Below are 25,318 nucleotides of genomic sequence, written 5' to 3'. Positions count from 1 at the left end.
CCTTTTAGCTCCGGCAACAACTTGAGTGTGTCGATGCATCGCTCTGTGCATAGAACTTGTCAGTGCATTTGAAATTTTCTGTGCACGAGAGTGATTGTTACCCAGGCGTTTGCAAGTGCGTGGGTATGTGTGTGCATGTGTTTGAAGGGGCATGTGTGTTGCTTGTACATGAGCATTCATCTCGCTGTGGATCTAGGGGTTGTGCTGTGGGCATGACAGCTTATAACAGAGTACCTCTTCCTGTGTACTGAATGTGCGTGTACTTGAGAGTGATTAGGAATCGTGTGTACATGTTTAGTTTTGTGTGTGTGTGTGCATGCATAAGTGCATGTGGCCAAACATACATCAGGGCTGTGTCTGCACATATATACGCACATATCCAAGCTTGCAGCTTGGTGTGCAGCAGAAGTGTACTTCAGTTTCAGTGTGTACACAGTAGTTGCTGGATATATGTGTTGGGTGCACGTTTAAATGTGTGTATGAGTCAGCAGTAACTTCATATCAGTGTGTATGTGCATAATGCTGTGTGGCACCTGTTTGTGCGGTGGCACATTCTGTATGCGTTTATATGTGTATGTGCCTTGGTGTGGATTTGGTCCATAATGTGAGTGTGCACATACATAATAATGGACAGGCACCCCTGTGTCCCAGCCCTCATCTCCGTCCTCCCCAGAAGATGAGGCTTCGCTGGCCTCACTAACTGTCTGCCCAGCCTCAGGTCATTTAGAGACATGCCCCTGCTCGAGGACCCCAGCTCCCAGATGGGCAGAGTGACCATGTTCAGGTAGCAAGCAGACACTAGAGGAAAGAAAAGTCATCAGAGGCCTGGGTTTTGCTTCTCTCTATTCCTTCCACTGCTCTCTTCCACTAGCTACCAGTATTTCACTTGGCTGCCAGAGCATCAGGTGAACAGATGGTGTATGACCCAAGGTTTATAGTCAGAATTTTAATGCAGATATGCATTAGAATTCTAGAGCTGGTTCCACCACCTTAGCCAAGTTAGTTATCTCATAGGTGGTATTTCATTTCTGAAAAGGAGGAGGAATAATAATTATATTACCTGCACTGTCTTTCCCCCTAGAGTTGGGACACTCACTCAGAGAGATGTTTGGTAAGCAATCAAACTATGTAGAGAATTATTATTAATATTACATAAAGATTATTTGAGGATGAAAGTTAGTGGGCTTAGCAAACATTTAATAAGCATCTATTACGTGTCAGTCCCTGGCTAGGTGCTGGGGATCTAGAGGTAAACCAAATAGGCTTGGTGCCTGGCCTCGTGGAACTTAGAGTCTAGTGAGGATGATACAAGTGGTTTCATGTGAAATAAGTGTTGCAGAAGAGGAAGACACTGAATATGAAACTGGGAGGCCAGGGGAAGGCCTAGGGAAGTGATGTCCAGTTGAGCCTGAGGGAGAGGGTGAGAGCTCTAAACATGACTGAAAGATGACATGTGCAGTGGGGTTTAGTGTGTCAGTTCACAGGTGGCTGGAAAGGGGACCTCTGTCCACCACCCCCTCTGGGTACCTTGGTCTGTTCCCAGATATGTCAGGAATGGAAAAGGTGAGGGATCCAGGCTTAGGATGCCAGGAGGCCATTCAGAATCTAAAGGGCTCAGGAAAGCCCCTCTCCTAGGGTAGAGTAAGAATCTCCATGTGTTACCCATGGGACTCCACTGCGACACAAGTTGAAATCACTGGCATGCCCTTATTGGCAAGAAGATGGTTAATGAACAGTATAGGGAAAGGCAGTGGTGCCACACTCAGCACCCAGTAAATAAATGTTTACTGGCTGGCTGAATGGGAACAGATGTTTTTCCAGCGTTTGGAGGAGTCCTGGAACCCAGGTCCCCTGAAGCTCCCCTTTGGGGCCTTGTCTTGTGGATCCTGGCAGTGGTGATGGCATCACAGAGCAGGAAATCCAAAATACTCATGAAATGGCTATTTCAGGAGCTGGTTCAAGCTGGAACGGGGCTCAGGACTTCTCCCCAGTAGCCTGTTTATGTCTTTTATTCAGTCCACAAACATGTATTATCTATTATGAGTGTGGAAACAATTATGAGTGTGGAAACAAGGAGATGAACTTCTGGTCTACAGGGAAAATGAATGTGAGCACAAATTACTGTAAGATGCAAAATACAATACGTGTCATAGGAAAGGTACAATGTGTTATAAAAAATGAGAAGTCTTTCCCCCTTTGATTCATTTCAGTTCATTCCATAGTTTCATTCATTCTAGAGAACGTGGATACATTATGACACTGATGGCCACAGAGAGTTGACAGTCTGGCAGGGGCAGCCATGTGCCAGATGGGGTAGATTTGCTTGTTCCACGCCTCTCATTGAGTGTGCCTTCCTATACTGCAGAGGCCAAGAAGCTAAAAATCTGTTTTCTAGGCTCCTTGCTGCTGGGTTCCTGTTTGAGATTTAGGTTTAGCTAGTCCTGTGTGCTGTGTAAGATCTGGACTCAAAACTGAGTTAGGAAGAAAAACCAGTTGAGTTAGGTGCAGAGGAGACAGCGGCCTGGGAGGACTCCATTTTGCTGGGGCTGACCCAAAAGTTACAGCACAGCTCTGGAGTTCTGGCAGTAGCTCCCAGTCCTCCGATTACACCTAAGGTGGTGTGTTCCGGTAGCCAGAGACTGGGCTAGTGGCTCCCTGAGCTCTTGCTTCCAGGTTGTGGGTGGGATGGGGAGGGGAGGTGGTCAGTACTGGGGTGATGTTTTAGGAATCATTCCTGGCAGCCCAGGCACAACTTGCTCTGCCCTGATTCTGAACTCAGTTGATTCTCTTTATTAAATCCGTGTCTGCTTAAAAGAGCTAGAAGGGTTTTGTCTCTTCACTTGAACCCTAATTGATATGTCATGCTGTGAACTATAGGTGCTGGAAAAGTCAGAGAAGGGAGATGAGTGCACAGCAGAACAAGCAGGGAAGAAATCCAGAGGACTGCTGTTCTTTGCTCTTTTCCTCTTTCAATTCCACCTCCTACCCTCAGCCCCTCTTCGATCCTATAATCAACCTTCAAATAAATTAATTAATTGATTAAGTATCAAACAACTACAGTGTACAAGGCACTGTGATGTTGAGGGTCACAGTCATGAACAGATACCCAAGGTCTCTGTCTCCATGATGCTTATGCAAAGACAGATGTTCTACTAGCACTCAAACACAGAATTCAAAATTGTGGAAAGAGTTATGAAGGAAAAGAAGAGGGAACTGTGGCACAGAATGATGGTGTGGAGTCTGCGAGAGAACTTATTTTGATTGGGAGATCTGGGATGATCGCTCAAATAGGTAACGTTTAAGGTGAGCCGCACAGGATAAAAAAGGGCCAGCTGTGCCAAGGTGGCAGAGGATGAGCGGGAGAGGCGTCAGCAGAAGGAGCAGAGTGTATGAGAGCTACGTTAACCTATCTCAGCATCTTCCTATGCTCCCTGTGTAACAGTCATAGGGTGATGCCTCGACTCTGTAGCCTTTCTGTAGCCTCACTAACTGAAAGCCCCCTATGATTTGACGTCTTCCCAGACATGTCTCCTGTTTTTCCTGTGTGACGGTGTTCCTCAGCCTCGGCACTGTTGACATCTGGTGCTGGATGAGTCTTCCTTGTGGGGACTGTCCTGTGCCTTGTCTGATGTTTAGTCTCTACCTCTGGCCTCTACCCTCTACATCAGAGGTCCCCAACCCCCGGGCCACGGACCACTACCAGTCTGCGGCCTGTTAGGAACCAAGCCGCACAGGTGAGCAGCGGGCAAGCGAGCGGAGCTTCATCTGCCGCTCCACATCGCTCCCATTCCCGCCTGAACCATCACTCGCGTTACCTCCTGAACCAACCCCTCTGCCCACCACCCCGGCCCATGGAAACATTGTCTTCCACGAAACTGGCCCCTGGGTGCCAAAAAGGTTGGAGACCGCTGCTCTAGATGACAATACTAGGCCTCTGCCCCTAGTTGCGACAACCAAAAATATCTTCAGACATTGCCAAATGTTCCGAGAGGGGCAACATCGCCCTCCTTTGAGAACTGCTGCCCCGTGGGTAGCCCTCCTTTGGTCAGGTGGTCTTCTTGCTGGCTCATGAATGCACCTTTATGTTTCTGTACCTCCCCTTAAGCAGTTCCCTCTAACGATTACCTGTCTTCCACAAAGCCTTACCCATATGTCTACTAGAAAGGTATGGCTTTTCTCTGCCCAGCATCCCTCTGTCCTTTGGGGAATTTGTACTGGATGACTCATGTGTTTTGAGTGGTAGAGGAAGAGTGCTCTGCCTTCCCAGGCATGTGGACCAGGTACCCTTTACTGTGCCCATTTAAGAGCCCAGATGGTGGACGTGAGACCCAAGCAGAGCCAGCCAGTCTTTCCATGGGCTTTCCATGACAGGGCCCTCTTTTCTTCTGAATTGTTAACTGTAAGTACAGAGCCCTGGGCTGCCACCGGCAGGGAGCCTGCCATTTGGAGAGAGCCTGCTTATGGCAGGAGACAATGACATCAATACACAAGTAGGAGCAGATTCAAGAAGAACTGAGAGGTGGAGGGAGAGTTCTGTGAGCACATTATTAGAGCCCTTAATTCAGAGACTTGTGCTAAAGCATTCACATTCTTATATTCTCTCTCTCTCTTTAAGCTAGTTTGGATTGTTTCCGTCAGTTACTATGGAAAGAGTCCTAATGTAATTTCCTTCAATGCTTGGTTCAAATCTCTCCTCTTTCATGAAATCCTTTCAACACAGGACAGTCTGAAGAAAATGCTTGCTTTGAATCCGTAATTGTTGGTTTTCTGGAGCCAGCAGCCAGTTCTGTGCCTCTCTTCCCAACTTTGAGTTTAGTGACGTCATGCTGCCATTTGAAATCATCATAGTGAGAATAATTACACCACGGAAATCCACAAATACTACAAATCAAGGCTCTCTTTCTCCCACCTCAGCCTGTTTACCAGCGCGCCACTGTCTAAATCTTCTCAGTTGTACCACCCATTTCGATGTTAATCATGTACTAATTCATGACATCTTTTGCTTTTTGAATATGGTGAGGTTGGGGAGACAAGTGCCCCCAACATACACTGCATGTGAGTCTTCAGAATCTCAAAGGAGGAAGGGTCCTGAGAAATAATTTGGTCCATGGTCTTCATTTCATACACAAGGACGAAGAGGTCCAGAGACATTCAGTGACTTAGTAGTCAGTTGTGGAGTCAAGACCAAGTCCAAGATCTTTTGACTTACGTATATTATTAAAATGCGGGCCTTCCTAGTCTTCCTGTATGTCTTTTTCAACCTTTCCTTTCTCTGGTTTGGGTACAGAAGAGTGTTTAAAAACGATGTTGAATCATTCCAAACTGCTAATGGCCAAGATCCAAGTTGTCGGTGCTTACTTTCAACAAGGGACTTTGGGGCTGTGAAGTCTCCAGAATGAGATAATTCCAGATGGGGTCTTACTAATGTGGCAGCACTGGGAGACAGCTGTTAGTAGACGGGACTTGCTGCCTTTGCGTGGAAAGAGCATGATGTTGGAGTGAAGGCTGGGTGCTCTGTGTATTATATCACTTAGAATGAAACAAGATGATAGTTGAACTGTAAGGAAAGTTTTGCGGATTTATAAAAATTTAAAATACACAATTTTGTTTTTTCTGGCTGCGTTGGGTCTTCGTTGCTGTGCACAGGCTTTCTCTAGTGACGAGCGGGGGCTACTCTTCGTTGCTGTGAGCTGTGTTCTTCGTTGCTGGGCTTCATTGCTGTGCGTCTTCGTTGCTGGGCTTCTCATTGCAGTGGCTTCTCTTGTTGCGGAGCATGGGCTCTAGGTGCGCGGGCTTCAGTAGTTGCAGCACACGGGCTCAGTAATTGCGGCACGCGGGCTCGGTAATTTCGGCATACGGGCTCAGTAGTTGTGGCGCTTGGGCTCTAGAGCGCAGGCTCAGTAGTTGTGCCACACGGGCTTAGTTGCTCTGTGGCATGTGGGATCTTCCTGGACCAGGGAGCAAACCCGTGTCCCCTGCCTTGGCAGGCGGATTCTTAACCACTGCTCCACCAGGGAAGTCCCACAACTTATTTTTTAATATAGCTGTTCTATTTCCTGTAATTATTTCTTGGAAGTGTGCATAAGGATATCCATTGCAACCTTGTTTGAACTAATAAAAGACTGGAAACAATCTAAGTGCCAAGTAATAGGGGACTAATTAATCATTATACATACATACATAGAGGCAGAACTCTTTGTACTATTATGGAATTATCTTCAAGACATATTGTTTAGTGAGAAAAATAAGAAGCAGAACAGTGTGTATAGTTTGCTACCATTCAAATTAAAAAAAGAAGAGGTGGGGGCTTCCCTGGTGGCGCAGTGGTTGAGAGTCCGCCTGCCGTTGCAGGGGACATGGGTTCATGCCCCGGTCTGGGAAAATCCCACATGCCGCAGAGTGGCTGGGCCCGTGAGCCATGGTTGCTGAGCCTGCGTGTCCGGAGCCTGTGCTCCGCAACGGGAGAGGCCACAACAGTGAGAGGCCTGCTTACCGTGAAAAAAAAAAAAGAAGAGGTGAGGAAAACACAGACACACGTGTTTGTATGAACACAATTTATCCCTAGGAGGATATACAAAAAATTGCAACAGCAGAAGTTGTCTCTGGAGAGAGGAACTGGAAAACAGCAGTAAGAGAGAGGCGTAGTTTTTCGCTTAGGTCTTTTGGAACAATTTGATTTTTTTTTTTTTTTTTTTTAAAGAAAACTGGTACCATGTTTTTTTTTTTTTTTTTTTTTTTTTTTTTGGTACGCGGGCCCTCACTGTTGTGCCCTCTACCGTTGCAGAGCACAGGCTCCGGACGCACAGTCTCAGCGACCATGGCTTACGGGCCCAGCCGCTCCGCGGCATGTGGGATCCTCCCAGACCGGGGCACGAACCCGTGTCCCCTGCATCGGCAGGCAGACTCTCTCAACCACTGCGCCACCAGGGAAGCCCCTCCATGATTTTTTAAAATTAATTAATTAATTAATTTTTGACTGCGTTGGGTCTTCGTTGCTGCGTGGCATTTCTCTAGTTGCAGCGAGTGGGGGCTACTCTTTGTCGTGGTGCGCGGGATTCTCATTGTGGTGGCTTCTCTTTTTGCGGGGCACGGGCTCTAGGTGCGGGCTTCAGTAGTTGTGGCTCGCAGGCTCTAGAGCGCAGGCTCAGTAGTTGTGGCGCATGGGCTTAGTTGCTCCGCGGCATGTGGGATCTTCCCGGGTCAGGGCTTGAACCCGTGTCCCCTGCATTGGCAGGCGGATTCTTAACCACTGCAACACCAGGGAAGCCTGAACAATTTGATTTTTAAAACAATGGAAATCTTTTACTTACTCAACACTCCTCCCCTCAATAAAATAAAAAATAAGGAAATGCCGTATTGCACTTTTTAGAAATTCTTCCTTTGCTGTGATGGATGAGCCAGATCTGGGGATGTGGCAGGGAGTTTAGGGAGTTAATAATAATAAACCCCCAACAATTATAGACTTTCTTTTTAAAAAAACATTTTCAAAGAACAGTCTCTTGCAGTCTTCCAAGTTTGGGACAAGTATTTTCCCCATTGTATAGTCGAAGGAGCTGAGGCCCAGAAGCAGGGCCATCTTCCCAAGGTTACACAGTGGGCAAGGGGCAGAGTTGGAATGAGAGCTCATATCTTGCCCAGGCATAAGTTCCTTCTTCCAGACAGTGTTTAGCTGGGCAGAGGGCTTCAACAAGCAGAGTAGTTTTCACGGGAAGGAAAAGAAGAACCAGAGAGTTATAAGAAGCTCTTCTGGCCTGAGGTTTCGGAAGAGTTAAAGGCCTTGAGACAGCTACAATCCCAGAGCAAATGAAGTCAGACCAAAATAGACACCACTTATATTCTAGGGGAAATGACCCAGAAAAGATCCAACTAGTTTCCAGATGTAGCTTGAAAGGCTTCAGTTGGAGAGACTTCATTTTGGAATCTCATGCAAAAACCTCTCTTGATGAGGTTTCTCAACTCAGTATGTGGATCAGAAATGAACAGACATTTGATTTGAGGGAGATGCTCTGCTAAGAAGGTCTAGAGGCTTGTGCTTTGTAGAATCAAGCTTAGAGAAAGTAACCTATGAATGAGTATAGAAATGAAGGCTTTGCCCTGCTTTGCCAGCATAATTTTGGGAGGGAATATGAGAAATGTAGGGTCTATCCCTGCCTTTTGGCTGAGATGGAAAGCAGAAATCCCAGACTGAGGAAATGAGGCTTGATGAAACTGCATAAATGGGATTTAGCTAGTGGCTAAAAGAAATGTTTTATCTGTTAGCTGTTGTGAAGTGGAAGGAGACTAATTTCTCAAAATCTGTGTTTTTAAAAGACTTCTACACATTTCTTTTAAATGATACTCAGAAAACACTTAACTCTACATGTCTCATCCACTTAATTTATTATGGGTATGATAAAAAATTGAAAACATTAAAGCATACAACAGTGTGTCTTACTGCTTATGAAGAAAAAAGGTTACACACACAGACACACACACACACGTTTATGTGTAACCACACTTTGAAGACATGTAGCCTGGTAGCCTTGGCTGTGTCTTGGAGGAGAACTGTGGAGCTGAGATGGGGTGGGAGGTACAGCCTTCACTGTACTGTCTCAATTTACCAGATGCCTGTTTTACATATTAAAAATAAAACACACTCTTAAAAAACCTCAAAGGGAAAAACGTAGCTTTATAATGGAGAGATGTGGCGGCCACGCTGTTAACCAAGTAGGGAAATTTAGCATTACCAAGGGCATAAAACCTGACATTATATGATACATCCAGGGTTTTAACCTGAATATAATTAAGCCTTCACACCTAACCTCTGATTAGCAGAAAGTATAGGGAATAGAGAAACTAGTTAAACAACACAGGAGAAAACAGTCAATTCAGAGAGTGGGACATTCTTTAAAATGTTAAATGTCATGGAAATATTAAAAGGTGGTTCAAAAAATTAGGAATAAAAGATATTTTGGGGGCAATTGGAAGAACTTTGAATATGGTCTGATTATTAGACATATTAGGGAATTATTGTTAATTTTCTTGTGTGTGAATAATGGTTTTGTGGTTATATAGGATAATGTCCTTATTCTTAGGAGATGCAATGCTGAAGTATGGAGGGGAGAAGACACATGGTGTTGGGAAGTTACTTTAAAATGGTTCAGAAAACACACATGAATGCACAGACACTCACACACATGAACCCCCCACCCCCCCACACACAAAACAGAGTTGGTTATTAAGCTATAGTCTTACCTTCAAACTCAGCTATGGGATGTAAGGGCTGGGACTTTGCAAATCACATTTCTTCTTTGCCAGCGGGCCTTCTGTTAGTCTGCCAATAGGGGGCATTAGAAGGGGACTGGAAGTCTAGAGGAGCCACAAAGAGCTTGCTTCTTTCTGTTTTGCTTCCTGTTACTCTCAGCCTGCCTGAGCAACAGTTTCTCACCCTGGCAATGAAAGTTATTTCCTGTAGGAGCAGCTGGTTTAGGTTTACATTTTTTCCACAGTCTCAGAATACAGCCTGTCTTCAGACATACCTGTATCAGCTGGCAAAGCCTTCTCTAACCCAGCTCCGTGGGACCCTTTGTCCAAGCTTCTAAATTCTATTAATCCCGAGCTCTTCTCCCAGCCCTAGGGATGGTAACTGCTTTCTGTGTTTATACAGTATTCCTTTTACCTTTCCAGTTCTCTGATACCTGGTTCACAGTTGTTTATATTAAATTTTCTCTGCAAAAGTAACTGGTGGAGTTTGTGTCTCCTGACTGAACCTTGACTGATACGGAAACTGGAACTAGGAGTCTCAGGAAACAGACCCTTTTTTTAGGTGTTTGGGTTTGTCTTTAGACTTGAATGCAATGTTGAGCTCCTTGTCATGGAAATGGGATGCTAGTAACTCATGGCATGGAGTGGCCCTGATTAATCTAATTATTGGCTGTAGATTATTGTGATAAAGAACCTCCTGAAGCAGGTACCTTGGGGGACCAAGTGGCTACTGGGAATAATGATGACCTACAGGGACTGTGGGGCGGGATGCCTCCTTCTGAGTGCTCTGGAGTGTGTACAGAAAGAAAACAACACACTCAGCCCTTTAAAGTCTCAGCCCAAGTCCTGGTCAGAGAACTAGAGAGATTCTATGGCAGCTCTGAAAGTATTGCAAATCTGTTAGAGCTGCAAATTCAGACACAAGATTTAATTGTGATTGTTGTAGAATTTAATGTAAATTGAGCTCACAGCCTATGTCTCTCAGTGAAAGTTAGGATGAGGGTTGGGAGTGTCCCCAGGACTTGGAATGAGGACATCTGCGTGGACACAGATGAAACTGAGAATCTGAACCCCTAAGTCACTCTGAGCCTTCCATGCCTTCACCTTCTGTGTCTGAGATTAGGTTTCCTTTGCTTAAAGTCCTTGTAATACTCTCACCTGAGGCAGGTGACTTTCAAGGAGATGCCTGTACTCTTCAAGACCTACCCCACTACTCCTTGCTGCCACTAGACCCATAACTAGGGTCAGATCCAGCATATTCCAAGGGAACAAGTACAAGTCTGAACCTGGAGGGAAGAATTTATAATAAAAAAGAACTGCAATATTTTTCTAATTTGTATAGGCAGAAACCAGGTGAATATATGTGGGAATGGGATTCTAAGAGCATTAGATGGAAAAAGGCAGAATGTAACAGGCCAAATTTACTGATATGGGTGTATGTATCAGGGATTCTGGATTTAATATGTTAGCTCATATAAGAATTTACTTACTTGGATAACTTGAACTCAACAGTGACCTACATATAATGAGTTTGAGATCCCAGAACTTCCCTGGCACAATGTAGAGAAAGGAATTAAAAGACTTGGGGAGATAGAAATGTTGCTAAACTTATCACGTGTGACCTTTGAACTTCCCTCACCCACTACCCACCCCCCCCAACTATATGGTTGAAGAGGGCCCAGAGGACACTCATTCCCTGAGATATTGAGCAATACATTAGTGAGAGCACCGATATCCTTGGAAATCTCTGTGGTGGCTTTTCTCTGTGGGCTTGTATGATGGTAGAAGATGCTGCCACTGAGATGAGTTCATTGATTTCAGTGGAGTCGATAGGATCCTGGAGTAGCCGAAGCCAAGTGGCAGTGTTCAGTTATGAGAGAGAAGGTGGATGCACTTAGTGCCCAGCAGAGACAAAATGGAAATCAGAATGTTTTGATCCACAGGGATTGTTGATAGTAGCTGTGAAGGTTAATTTTATGTGTCAATTTGACTGGGTCATCAAGTGCCCAGATATTTGGTCCAACATTATTCTGGGTGTTTCTGTGAGGATGTTTTTGGATGAGATGAACATTTAAAGTGGTGGACTTTGAGTAAAGCAGATTGCCCTCCAAAATGTGGGTGGGCCTCATCCAATCAGTTGGAAACCTGAATAGAACAAAATGACTACCCCCAAGCAAGAGAGAATTCTGCAGATGGCTGTCTTTGGACTGGAACTGCAGCATTGGCTCTCCTGGCTCTCTGGCCTACTGGCCCACCCTGCAGATTTTAGACTTACCAGCTTCTGTAATTATGTGAGACAATTCCTTCTAATCAGTCAGTCAATCCTACTGATTCTGTTCTCTGGAGAACCCTAATACAGTAGCTAAATGGTACAGTAGATCTAGGAATGGAATAGATAGGCAGTCTACTAAAACATTGCTTGATCTATGTAATGAAAAACCCTAGGGCTGGTGCCCAGAAATCTGACTAAAGTCACTACAGAGAGAGTCATAACCTCTTCTCCAGCTTCCAGACCTAAGCCAGTTGTCAGATCCAGAGCCCCTTGATTGAAGGACGTGCTGAGTTCCCTTAAGAACTCCGTGACACTGCCACAAGTATATACTAGAGACTTCCTCCAAGACTTCCCCAGAAACCTGCCGTCTTTAATAGGTGACTTAGTATTATGAAAAAAGGAAAGCCTCAGATCTTTTAGGGATTAAATAATAGGCACTGGCCCTGAATTGATGCTAATTCCTGGGACCAAAATACTACGATGGTCCACCAGTCAAAGTGAGAACTGGTGGTGGTCAGATAATGAATGGAGTATTGGCCCAAGCTAAAATTACAGAGAGCCTAGTAGGTCTGTGAACCCAGTGGTTATATCTCTAGTTCTTAAATGTGTAATTGGAATAGATATATTCAATTCCTGGCAGAACCCCCAGATTTGCCCTCTGATCCATGGAGTGGGGCCTATTATGGTAAAAAGGGACAAGTAGAAGTCCCTAGAAGTTCCCTTCCCTACCAGGGTAGTAAACCAAAATCAACACCACATTCCTGGAGGAAATTGCAGGGATTAGTGCCACCATCATAGGCTTAATATCTGTCACATCCCCGTTTAAATTCACCTGCTTTTCCTGTGCAGAAGGTTGTTGGATCTGGAGATTGACTATGGATTACTGTAAACTTAACAGATAATGACTCCAGTTGCAGCTACTGTTCCAGATGTGTATCTCTACGGAAGAGAGTCAGCATAACCCTTGGCAACTCGTATACCATTACTGACCTGGCAAATACTTTTACCCCCTCTATATCAATTTTAGTGAATAACGCAAGCAGGTTGTTTTCACCTTGCAGAACCAAGAGATCACCTTCACAGTTCTGCCCTAGGGCTACATCGATTTAATGTCTGTGATAATCTAATCTGCAGAGATTTTGATAATCTTGACATTTCACAGATCATCAAATTTGTCCACTTCACTGATGACATACAGATGGCATCTGATAAGAAGGTAGAAGCAAGTACTTTAGATGCCTTAGTAAAATGCATGTGAGTCAGAGAGTGGGAAATAAACCTCATAAAAATTCAGGGACTCATCCACCTTGGTGAAGTTTCTGATGTGCAAAGGAGTGTATGTTAGTCTGCTTGGGCTGCCATAAGAAAATACCATAGACTGGGTGGCTTAAACAGCAGAAACTTCTCAGTTATGGAGGTTGATAAATCCAAGATCAAGGTGTGGCAAGGTAGGTTTAATCCTGAGGCCTCTTTTCCTGGCGTGTAGGAGGCTGCCACCTTTCTGTGTGCTCACATGACCTCTTCTTTATGCGCCAGAGAGAGAGCAAGCATTTCATAAAGGCATTAATCCCACTGGGCCAGGCTCCCACCCTCATGACTCCATCTAAACCTAACTACATTCTCCCAAAGGCACATCTTCAGATGTCACACACTGGGGCTTAGGATTTCACCATATGAATTTGGGGCTGAACACAGACATTCAGTTCATAACAGAGTGTGGCAACAGACTGACACCTGTGGAACTTATTGGTCTTGTCATGTACTTCATCACTCAGAGGCACCTGGTCTGTTAGAATGATAGAATGAGCTACTTATTACTCAGTTACTTGCAACTGGGAGAAAAGAATCTAAAAAGATAAAGTTCTATCTTGTAGGATGCAAATGTGCTTTGAATTGGTAACCTATGAATATACTTTTCTTTTTTTTAATCCCCCAAGCCAGAATACATTGGTCTGAGAATCAAGGGATGGGCACCTAATAATTCACAGCATTTTTGCTTCCCATTGCTGTGACTGTGACTCTTGATATTTTGGAAGTCTCGGTTCCCAAGGGAGGAATGCTTTCACCAAAGGATGTAACAGTGTTTCCACTGAACTGGGAGTTGATACTGCTGGCTGACCGTATTTGGCTTGTGCTGTGGGGTTAATGCCGGTGGGCCTGAAATTGGTCTGGTCAAGGCATGGCATATCCTGATGAATAGTGTCGCTTTCTAACCGTGTATCTGAGGAGTTTCAGGGTGGTTTGTATCAATTTGTTATCATTGTTTACTGTAACAGTGATATAGATGTGACTTACACCTGGAGACTTCTTCTATACCCCCTCAATCCCACAAAAAAATAAACAAAAAACAAACCTTGGTGGTTGGGGCTAGTCATTAGGCAACAGAATAATTAATGGCACTGTTACTAAATTTGAGGAGCTGAGACTGTGTTTTCCTCATTCTGGAGAGAAGGTAAGAGCATCTTTATTTGTACAGAGGATAGTTACCTCTTAAGAGAACCACAAACCTATGTTTATTGTATAGAAATTCAATTATGGATAGAAGGATGACTGGCCAAAGAGATGGGCTGTGCTGGTTACTAAGCTCTTGTCTTTCAGCTTCTATATGTCCTGTAATCTGCTTTGTCATGCTGGGGCTGGGACCTCACAAAGTACATTTCTTTATCACCTAGCTTTCTGTTAGGCTCTGCAAATAAGGGGTGCAAGAGACATGGTGGAAACGTAGAGGAAGGACCAGGGATTTACTCCCTCCTCATTTGCTTCCTACTGATGACAGTATCCTCCCTGCAGTGGTTCTTCACCCTGGCAGTGAGAGTTAGTTTAGGAGCAGCAGTTGGTTTAAGTTTTCAGTGTTTTCACACTTCCAGAGCCGCCTCATCCTACATGCTCAGAGACGGCAGCATCAGCAGGCTGGCACCCATTCTTCAGACTTTTGAGCTCCTAAGACAGTAATACCCGTCAGGCAGGGCCTCTTCCTCAGACACTGGAGTCTCACTTCCAAGGGACCCCTCATCCAAGCTTTCACATTTTAATAATGCCGGCCTCTTTTCTTGTTCATCTAGCCCTAGTGATGCTGTTTCCTGCATTTACTATCTCTGTGACAGCTCAGTATCCGCCTTTGCCTATTAAGTTCTCCAATACCTGGCCAATGATTCTTCACTGTAGATTCCTTTTATTTAAAAATTGGTACAGTTTCTGATCTTACTGGACCCTGTTTGATACATGGATACCTATACATTTATATAAACAGATAGCTATAGCAAAATGTTAACACTTTTTGAATCTAGAAAACAGCCATATGGGTGTTCATTGTATTACTCTTCCAACTTTTTGGTATATTTGAGACCTTTCATAATAAAGCATTAGGGATAAGGTCTCCTGAAAATCTGGATAAATATCAGTACCAGAATAAAAAAACCCGATAAAGGGTGAAAGTCTCCAAAATTATAGTAGAAGGAAATGATACATAGAACTGTGATTGCTCCAGAAACCAAGCTGATGCCATTACAAAAAAAAATCGAAACAAAACAAAAAATAAACAACAAAAAGTCTATTTTTCTGTTTATATCTAGAAAAGGTTCTATCTACTATGTCACACCACCAAAATTAAGTGAATGAAATATGACCTCTGTAGAAAAAAAATGAAAAGTTCTCTAGAGAAAACTTGTCTGTTTCATCTTACAGGGGAGAAAAACTGAGGCCCAGGACAGGTAAGAGTTGTCCAAAATCACACAGTAAAATTAATGGAGTCAAAACTTTCCCATTAGCCATTCATAATAAGTAAGATTGGAAACCAAGTATATGAAGTAAGTCTCTTGGTTGCATGTGACAGGAAACTGCGAGAGGGAATTAGCCCATATAACTGAAAAGTAAAAAAGTATGACTGCATTTAGGTGTGGAAGCAATGTCATAAGGAATCTCTTTCCCTTTCTTGGCTTTGTCTCTGTTGGCTTCACCGTCTGGCAGCAAGGTTGATCACTGGAAGCTCCAGACTCACATCCTGCTAGTTTAGCAAGTATAGCATCTTTCCCATTAATTCCAGCAAAAGTACTGGAGCTGACTCTAATTAGCCAGGATGGGGCCATACAGACTGACAGGGTGGTAAGGAGAGTTCCTTAAAGAAAAATAAGGGTGCTATTAAAAGAAGCAAGTGAATGATTGAATCAATGCTGAGCAGGGCAAAATAAGAGATGACGGGTCTGCCAGACCTCTTGACTCCTATATGCTGAGGGCTATCGAGTTTAACCTGCTAGTAAGTAGCTGAGACAGGACTGGAATCCATTTCTGTGTTAGAGTAAGACTTAGAGCAAAACTGTGAAATGAAAGGGAAATAACCTTAGGTTCTCAGAAGGTACTCTCAGAAGATAAAGTACAAAATACAATGAATTCGACAATTACCTTATACAGTCCTTCAAATTAAGGTAGCCTTCGAAAGCTTCAAATTTTTCTAAATGCTTGGTAGATATTAAAGCCAAGCTTACAATATTTTGGTATAATTTAATGCTAAAGACGATAATATAAATAAACTATAGTTTAAACTATAAATATCCAGACCCTATTAAAAAAAACCTGAGATGTAATTTACATATCATAAAGTTCACCCTTTAAAAGTATAAGTCTGTTTGGTTTTGATTCCCATTGGATTGTCTGAAAACACTGACCTATCCATTCACTTCAAGTGGCTTTTGGTGGCTTAGGAAAGCAGCCAAGATGTCAAAAATCCACGTGGTCAAGTCAGTTTTAGGCAAAAAGCCCTTTTTATCTTCTCTTTCCCACTGTTTCTCAATGATTTCTTGCAGTCTGGTAGTTATTGGCTCCATGAGAGTTGTCACCACCAGAGGCTCAGGTGGGGCATTTTTAATTTGAGCTACTAATCCCTTTTCTAGAGATGTTTAAAATCAGGTATTTGGGAAAATCTGTAATGAGAGTAAGTTTGCTTTCAACCAGTCATGCACTGAGAGTGACACCTGCTGGTCATAAAGATTATTATTTACACTGTCTTGACTCCTTTCTGCAATTTATCGACGACCTCATATTATGAAAATATAAGAAAAACAATTATGTATTCCTTGGAAGAAAAAGGAACGAACACATAGGACTTATATATGCCAATATATGTACCACTGTGGGAGATTTTTTAAATTCAAAAAAGAAATCTAAGTTTCCTCTTCATTTTATCAGACACAGCAGTCTCATTCATTTGATCAGGGGAAAATGAACTGTTGTAGAATTTGAAAAAGAATTAAAAACTCGGTTAGCCATTTCCTTTAAAGTGTCCTTTGGGTTTTTGTTTCAGAGCAGAAACTAATGAATTCAGTCTTAAGAGAAAACTGTAGTGGACCTAACAAAAGACTGGCTATCTCGGGTCGTTTGCTTTTGGCATTTCATCCTAATCTTGCTATTGTATTGTTAGGTCCCAGGCTTCATTCATACCCTTGCTCCCATTCCTACTTCCTTCCTATCTTTAGATATGCATACATATTAAACTTTATACATACTCTTCCAGATTTAATCCTGTATTAGCTTTGGAAATTTCCTCCACTGCTCTTGATGTCAGATTATACTGGGAAAAATTAGGACTTACATTTTCTAACTATATTTTTATAGAAAAGAAGGCATGTATTTATATTTATTGATAAAGCATTTTGATGGACAGTGATAAAGTTTAGTTTTGTGTAGGAAATATAAAATTCAATTTGTGTACTCAAGTGGCATCTAAATTTGATAGTTGGACTTCATTCCCCTTCAAGTTTAAAAAAAAAATTTCAAAAGTGCTATGATTACCCACCTTATAAACTTTGTGGATACCCCTGATTCTTTCCATGTGATAAATTCCTAGAGGGAAAAATCCTCAATCAAAGGGCTATGAAGGATCAAGAGGAATGAAAATTAGTACTATCATAACAAAAAAATTGGAAGTAGTAGGAGAGGAGATGGATGTTTTATAAATTCAGTCCTTACCTATTATCTAGAGGAGTCAACACATAACTTCTAAATCTGATAAATCAAAACTGGCCTATGTATTTGGTATCATATTACTTAGATATATGGGTGGGACCATAAAATGTTAAAGCAGAAATGGTTAAGGTAACTGGGTAGGAAGGGGACTGTGGCTTTTCATTATAGGGCTCATTTCTTCTCCAGCCTTGAGCATATTGTACTTGGATAAAACATTGAATTTTGAAATAAAAAATGTTAGTTTATTCACATTTAAAAATAAATCTAGCCAAATTATCATCCAGGAAAGTATATTAACCTAGATTCCCATGGGGAGCTTTTTGGTGGCCCTGAATTACTACAGTGACTTCATGTCAATTTCTTTAGTATTTATATTCTGATCCGTTCAAAAGTTTTGAACTATCTTAGAAAAATGCATACAGCATAAGGTGTAAAATAAGTGAGGAAACTGGGGTAAAGGAAAAATAAGTGTAGGAAAAATAAGATGAGGTGAGAGGACCAAAGTATCCATCGGAACCATATGGAAAGCTGGTTAAGAATGAAGATCCTTGATCTTGTCCAGACCAGTTAAATTAGAATCTCTCAAATAGGGCTCTGGGATCTCCGCTTTAGCAGCCCTGATGACTTGGAGTCTGGATGTAATGTAAAAGAAGACAAAGAGTGACTAACAGGATATTAGGATGTTTATTAATGTCATGGAATTTAGAGCATAGGAACTAAGAGGAATGGATATTGTGAGACTAACTCCAAAGAATACATTTAAAAATAAATCTTACATTAACTAGGGCCATCCCTTCTCTCACTATAACATTTCATAATCCTCTTCTGATTTCATTAACCTCCCCAAAACAGCCCTCAAGGACATGGGAGGACTCAGTCTGTCATTTCATCCTTTGACTTTTAACATGAGATGCATGTTCTGGGAGGTCTTTTTCTCTTGACTCTATTCGTAGCCTATTGTATACCATTTAGCTTGGATATTGTAGTGCCTGAGTGTCTTTTTTTATGTATCACATCAAAAGGTTAAACAGATACTTAGAAGAATCCTATGTATCAGCAGCACTTAATCTTTTCTGCTGCTTGTGCTTTTATTCTCAAAACATATTTTCACATCTCACGTGAAAATTAAAAGTTAAAAATGCTAAACTTTTAAAGGATTTGGTATATCATAAATACAAAAGAGACAGAATTATAACTTATAACTGGAATTAAGAATATATTAAAAATTATACATTGAAAAAGTCTATCAGCTTACAGTGACTTCTGTAGCTGTAGTTTTTGTTCAATGATGTCTGAGAAACGAGGAACTTTTTTTGAAATAGCCACACGGATGTCATCACTCATATTCACGTAGCTTCTGGACTTTGTTTTAAAATGCAAGAGTGATGAAAATCCCAACTCACAAAGATATGTAGTTGCAAACGGTATAAGGATTTTTAGAGCTGTCTTTGCTAGGCTTGGAAACACTGTGAATTGAGCACACCAGAAATCCTCAAGCTTCATTGTCTCAAATTCCATTAGGATTTGGCCACTAGCTCGTAATTCAGCAAGATCATTTTTCATTAAATAGCCATCGTCAACAAAGTCCAAATTAAAAAGAAATGGATCCAGTATCCATTTACTTGCCTCGTCAAGATCTCCAACAGAGAAATATCCGTGGAAGAAGTTGCTCAACTGTTGCAGGTGCACTGTTATTTCAGCTGCAATGCATATTGCTTCATTATCTGAAACAACGATTTCTTCAAGAAAAGGAAAGTTGGTAAAATTTCTTTTCTCAATTCGCTTTAGCCAAAATGGAAACTTCCTGACAAAAGCAGACAACTTCTCTCTAGCTGATACTGTGTTCATTCCAGTCCTTTGCATAGATGCACTAAGTTCATTTAGGTGTTTGAATAAATCTGCAAGGTATGCTAGGTGAATTTTAAACTCTTTGTTTTCAAAGCCATCAACTAAATTGCTGCTTTGGTGGTGAAGAAACTGATTTATTTCTTCATACATTTCAAAAATATGAGTAAGTATTTGGCCTCGGGAAAGCCACCTCATTTCAGTATGGAAAAGGAGAACACTATACTCTATTCCAATTTCTTCAAAAAAAGCCTGAAACAGGCGATGATTTGGAGCTCGCCCTTTGATAAAATTTATTACCCTCACCACAGTAAAAAGAGCATCCCTCAGTTTTGTAGGCAGTGTCTTTGTGACAAGTTCATGAGGGTTCAACAAACAATGTGTGATCACGATATGAGGTACCTCTTTTTTCATACAGGAAACAAATTCTGAATTTTCTCCTAGGATAGAAGAGGCACCGTCAGTACAAACAGAGCCACATACATCGAGTGCTATCTTATGCTTCAAAAAAAAGTCTCTGAACAGATTGAACACAGCTTTTCCCTTCACTGTTAACTGCAATGGTTCACAGAACAGGAATTCTTCTACGATCTCTCTTTCCTTTATGTATCGCACAAATGCCATTAGCTGACTGCAGTCATCCATGTCTGTTGTCTCAGCAAGCTGAATACCCACTTTAAGAGGACTGGCTTTTATATCTTCTAGAACTTGCTGTAAGATATCCTGGCTCATTTCATCAATTCTAGAATGGATCACATCATCTGATAAGGATACCTGCTGAAGCTTCTTTTGTGCATCTGGTCCCAAAACTATTTGTGCTATTTCCAGGGCACAAGGTTTCACTAATTTTTCAGCTATTGTATGAGGATTCTTCTCCTTGGCACATAAATACGCAAACTGATATGATGCCTGTAGTAAGGTATCCTCCTGAGATGCAACTCCAAATGCTTTCAGGGTTTCACTCTGATCAGATGGTGCTGGCACATGTTTCAGGCTATTGAGATCGTGCCCACCTATACCACCATGCTGTCTGTTAAAATGGTCAGACAGTTTTGATGGTCGGAGGTCAGCGTTTGAAAATACAGAGTTACACAATACACACTGTGGGCGCTGAGTTCCATCAACCTCCGTTGTGCAGGTGAACCAGTAACGAACATAGTCATCGTCCCATTTGCGTTTCTTCGACATGGCACCCCAAAATTCTCACGTAGTATTCCAGAGGTGTCGCAGATTTTTTGCTTTGGAAGTAAAATATAACCCAGACATTAAAAACCAGTGGCTAACTGAATTAAAACAAAGCCACATCACATGCCATCCTGTCATCTGTGTACATGTCAAGAAATATCCTGCAACATGTCAATTCAAAGTAAGCCATGACAGCATGACAGCCCAACTTAAACCTAGCAAACTCACAGCTAAAGCCCTGGAATAAATACCTTGCCAGCAAGTTATGTACGAGAGATTAGGGCTTATGCAAATTGTGATTACCCATAAATTCTCTATTGATGAATTGCAGTTACGGCTTAATTTGTTTTCAGTGATGTATGTTCCAAACAAATCTGGTACATTTTGTATCCCCAGAAAAGGCATCTCACTACCACCCCCTTCTTTGCATCTTATGCCAAGGATGTATGCACACCCCCAGTTATGAACTAGTGAAGAGAGAAGGGAGTAATTCACTAAATACTGTAAGGAAGGGCAGATTTTGACATGGTGGCCAGTTCTTTCTAATAGTTAAGGATTAGACAGGTCTATAAAACTATTTGATCCTTGAGTGGCTTTGACTCCAACTTAAGCAGAGAATTTCAAACAGGTCTGACCAAGCCACCCTTGACACAGAAGTAGGATACACACTATCAGTCCATGATTCACACTGTCCATATAAAAAAACAAAACAAGTTGCTCGGGAGAAACACAACTATTCTTGTTACTGAAACTTCAGAAAAAGCTCTCTCATAGAAGAAAAGCCTTAATTACAGTACGACAGGATGTAGAAGGCAGTGGTTCTCTAGTTTAGTAAATGGAGGAATCATATAAGTCTCTTGTGAAAATGCAGATTCTTGGACCCCACCCTGAGATATTCTGATTCCCTAGCTCTGGAGTAGGGGCCCCAAATCTGTATTCTAAATAAGTATTTTAGATAAGTCTTATGAATAGTACCTAGAACAGTAATCTCTAACAAGAGATGCCTATCACAATCATTGGGAGCCCCTTTGAAAGTATACATGTCCCTATACCACCTCAGAATTAATAAATCATCATCTCCAAAAGTAGGACAAAAGAATCTAAAATAAAGTTGTCCAGGTGATTCTGATACACATCCTAGTACATAGACAGATTTAGAGAAATGAAACATATCCTCGGGCCAATTCCTAGCTTACCGATATTCTACGTTGCTAAGTAAACACTAAATGCTTTAACAGGCAATTATGTTTTCTGAGTTGATGACAACTTCTTAGGAAAGTTGAGGGACCTAACATTTCTCCAAAAAAGACATATGGATGGCCAAAAAATACACGAAAAGATGCTCAACATCACTAATTATTAGAGGAAGGCAAATCAAAACTATAACTCACCTCACACTGGTCAGAATAGCTGTCATCAAAAAATCTACAAATCTGCTAGAGAGGGTGTGGAGAAAAGGGAACCCTCTACACTGTTGGTGGGAATGTAAATTGGTACAGCCACTATGGAGAACAGTATGGAGGTTCCTTAAAAAAACTAAAAATAGAGCTACCATATGACCCAGCAATCCCACTCCTAGGCATATATCTGGAGAAAACCATAATTCGAAAGGATGCATGCACCCCAATGTTCATTGCAGCACTATTTACAATAGCCAGGATGTGGAAGCAACCTAAATATCCATCGACAGAGGAATGGATAAAGAAGATGTGGTACATATATACAATGGAATATTACTCAGCCATCAAAAGGAACAAGATAGTGCCATTTGCAGAGACATGGATGGACCTAGAGACTGTCATACAGAGTGAAGTCAGAAAGAGAAAGACAAATATCATATAATATTGCTTATATGTGGAATCTAGAAAAACGGTACAGATGAACTTATCTACAAAGCAGAAATAGAGTCACAGATGTGGAAAACAAACTTATGGTTACCAAGTGGGGTAGGGAGGGTGGGATGAATTGGGAGATTGGGATTGACATATATACAGTACTATGTATAAAACAGATAACTAATGAGAACCTACTGTATAGCATAGGGAACTCTACTCAGTGCTCTGTGGTGACCTAAATGGGAAGGAAATCTAAAAAAAGAGTGGATATATGTATATGTATAACTGATTCACTTTGTTGTACAGCAGAAACAAAACATTGTAAAGCAACTATACTCCAATAAAAACTAAAAAAAACTCATAAATGAAACATTAAAAAAATTTAAATTAAAAAAAAGAAAGAAAGTTGAGGGACCTAAAAAGACATGCTTTTTTCTTTCTCCCTCCTGAGCAATGAGTAAAGGTGTAATCCACAGGTAGACTCAAATATACCTTAGAAAACATTTCTATCTCCCACGTAAATAAGTGATCCCCTAAATTTCCAGAGTTCTGTGCCACAGAATATGGCTGAAATAATGTAACAGGAGTACATTTAAATCCAAATGCCCACTTTGGCCATTAAAAAAAATCACAGCTAAGTAAGCCAAGAATATTAAGGCATTAGCTTTCTAGAGGCTCTGCCAAGAATGACTAGTTGTAAAATGCACTTCTGTGTAACTAGTAAGTTGATCTGCCATATGGTTGTCATCAGTCAGTTTAAAATTGGAAGATGTCTGCCAGTCAGTAAAGGCAGTTTAAAGTTTAGAGTTGATCTTAAGCGTTCCTTTATCAAGTGATGAGACTATGGGCCAACTGTGTTTAGAACCTCGCCTAACTGATAACAAAATGATGACATAAGCATAAAAAATGCTTATCTTTCTGTATTCTGTTATTTATATTTTGGGGAACAGAGGGAGTGAAGGAAAAAGCTTTACTTCAAATGATTTCTCACTAGAAATCATTATAGGATGAGTTTAGAGTCCATTGTTCCCCTCTCTGACTATGCTGCTCAAGTATATTCTGATTGAAGATTAACCTATTTGGAAAAGAATTTTTAGAAAAACTCATTTATAGTATTCTTCTCCATCCCCCTCAAAAAGGGAGAATAGGTAGCAAGAATTTTCAAGACCCTCAAAGATGAACTTACTGCCCAGGAGGCTTTCTTGTGTTTTAGAAACTCACAATTTTCACTTGCTCCTTTGTGGTATTTAGCAATCACAATATCCTAAAATATGTAAACATTAAAAAAGCATCACATTAAGGAATTATTGTTAACTGAAACTGTGATAATGGTATGGTTGTGTTAAAAAAAGGTCTTCATTTGTTAGAGATACAGACTTAGTTATTTACAAGTGAAATGATGTCTGGGATTTCCTTTGAAATACAGTACATCAGCACACATACACACACACACACACACACACACACACACACACAATAGGGTGGAAACAGAACAGGATTGACCTTGAGTTGGTAACTGCTAAAGCTGGATGATGGGTACACATCATTACACCATTCTCACTCTATATATGCTGGAAAATTTCCATAATAAACAGTAAAATAATCAAAAAGGTTTACTTATTAAGATAGGCATAATTAGTTTTTAGAATGATTCTTTTGAGAGTTTGTTGAAAGCTATCTGAAGAGGCAGAATGTAAGACCAGATATAACAGAGTAAAATGTTTTGCAAATTTATGAAGGGTAGATACGAAAAAGCATCACAATTTAGAGAAAAAAGTCAGTTACAAGTGAACATTAACATAACAGAAATACCTGAGCAAGGCTAAAACATCTATTTCAGCAGTGACAACACTAAAGTGCAGTTGTAAACCTAAAACCCCAAACCAAACACAATCCAACTTGTACCTGGCCACCGCCTATGCCCGTCCATGGTAGGTGTCGGTGTCCAGGGAGGCAGAGGATTGAATCATTACATTTTACATCGTTAAGAGCAAAAGCCAGGAAAGAAGGGACGGGAATGCAATAGCTGAGCAAATGCGCCAGAGGCAAACGCCTGGGATCCTGCCTTGGTCACTTAGGCTGGGACCTGTCCAAGCTTCAGTCCCTCAACTGGGGAGGACAATGGTACCTACCTTACAGGGCTGTTGGGAAGTTTAATTATGAGAATGCATGTAAACAACACCAGCTCGTAACTGGTAGGACCTCTTGGTGTATTATAAGGACGGAGCGTTTAGAAGGCGGCCCGGGCGAGCTAAGGACGCCCGGAGGAGCGGGAAGAAGACTCTGCTCGGTCTCCACCCGACGTCTCCTAGCCAGAGGAGCAGGCCCAAGGGATGCTCGGGCTTCTTTTAGGCGCCCGTTTCAGGCTCCAGTTCGCTCTCCGCTCAGGCTGGGGCCCAGCCTCCGGGCGCTGGAACCAGTCTAGGTGGCGGTTCCTCGTGTCCGACTCCCGAGCAGGACCTTGCAGGGCGCGGTGAAACAGCAGCGCCCGCGGCGTCCCCCGCTCCAGCCGCGCCGGGTCCCATCCGGGTTCTCGGGGAGGGCTTCCCGCCCGCAGACCGGGCGAGGCGGATCCCGGCACGCAGGCGCACTGGCAAGCGGCTGAGGGCCCCGCCGCCCTGAGTAAGGAGCACGCGCGCTGGTTTTCTTTTCAGATGGGGGACTTGGAGCTGGGGATTTTTTGCTTATTGTGTCTGCCAGAGAGGATGAATCGTAGAATCTCGGGAATGGAAGGCCCTGTGAAGCCCACATAGTTCTACTTTCTAAAGCACTGCAGATAAAATTTTATATTAAGTCAGGCTTTGAGCTTGGCGGTTGTAAATCTTCAATAATTAACCATTTTCTATGTGGAATCAATGAGGAAAAAGAGAAGGGAGCGCATTCTACTTACAAATTAAACATTCAGGCAAATGGGACAAGCTGTACACTCCAGTAACATACTAATGGTGGAGGCTGAGCTTGTGTCCTCTCGCCCATGCAC

At 42.1% G+C, this 25,318-nt stretch overlaps 1 protein-coding gene across 1 annotated transcript; it reads right to left on the bottom strand.

The window, feature by feature from the left end:
• Nucleotides 1-18,138: 18,138 nt before the first annotated feature.
• On the bottom strand, nucleotides 18,139-24,874 carry ZBED8 (zinc finger BED-type containing 8). The gene is made up of 2 exons (XM_032629167.1): nucleotides 24,471-24,874; nucleotides 18,139-20,556 (listed from the first exon to the last, which is right to left on the bottom strand). Exon 2 carries the CDS (start codon nucleotides 20,504-20,506, stop codon nucleotides 18,725-18,727), a length of 1,782 nt encoding a protein of 593 aa, XP_032485058.1. The 5' UTR covers nucleotides 20,507-20,556; nucleotides 24,471-24,874; the 3' UTR covers nucleotides 18,139-18,724.
• Nucleotides 24,875-25,318: the final 444 nt, after the last annotated feature.

This window comes from Phocoena sinus, chromosome 3 (assembly GCF_008692025.1).
Source record: "Phocoena sinus isolate mPhoSin1 chromosome 3, mPhoSin1.pri, whole genome shotgun sequence".
Taxonomy (NCBI): Eukaryota; Metazoa; Chordata; class Mammalia; order Artiodactyla; family Phocoenidae; genus Phocoena; species Phocoena sinus.
The sequence above is the reverse complement of the archived record's forward strand: the minus strand, read 5'-3'. Positions and strand labels throughout refer to the sequence as shown.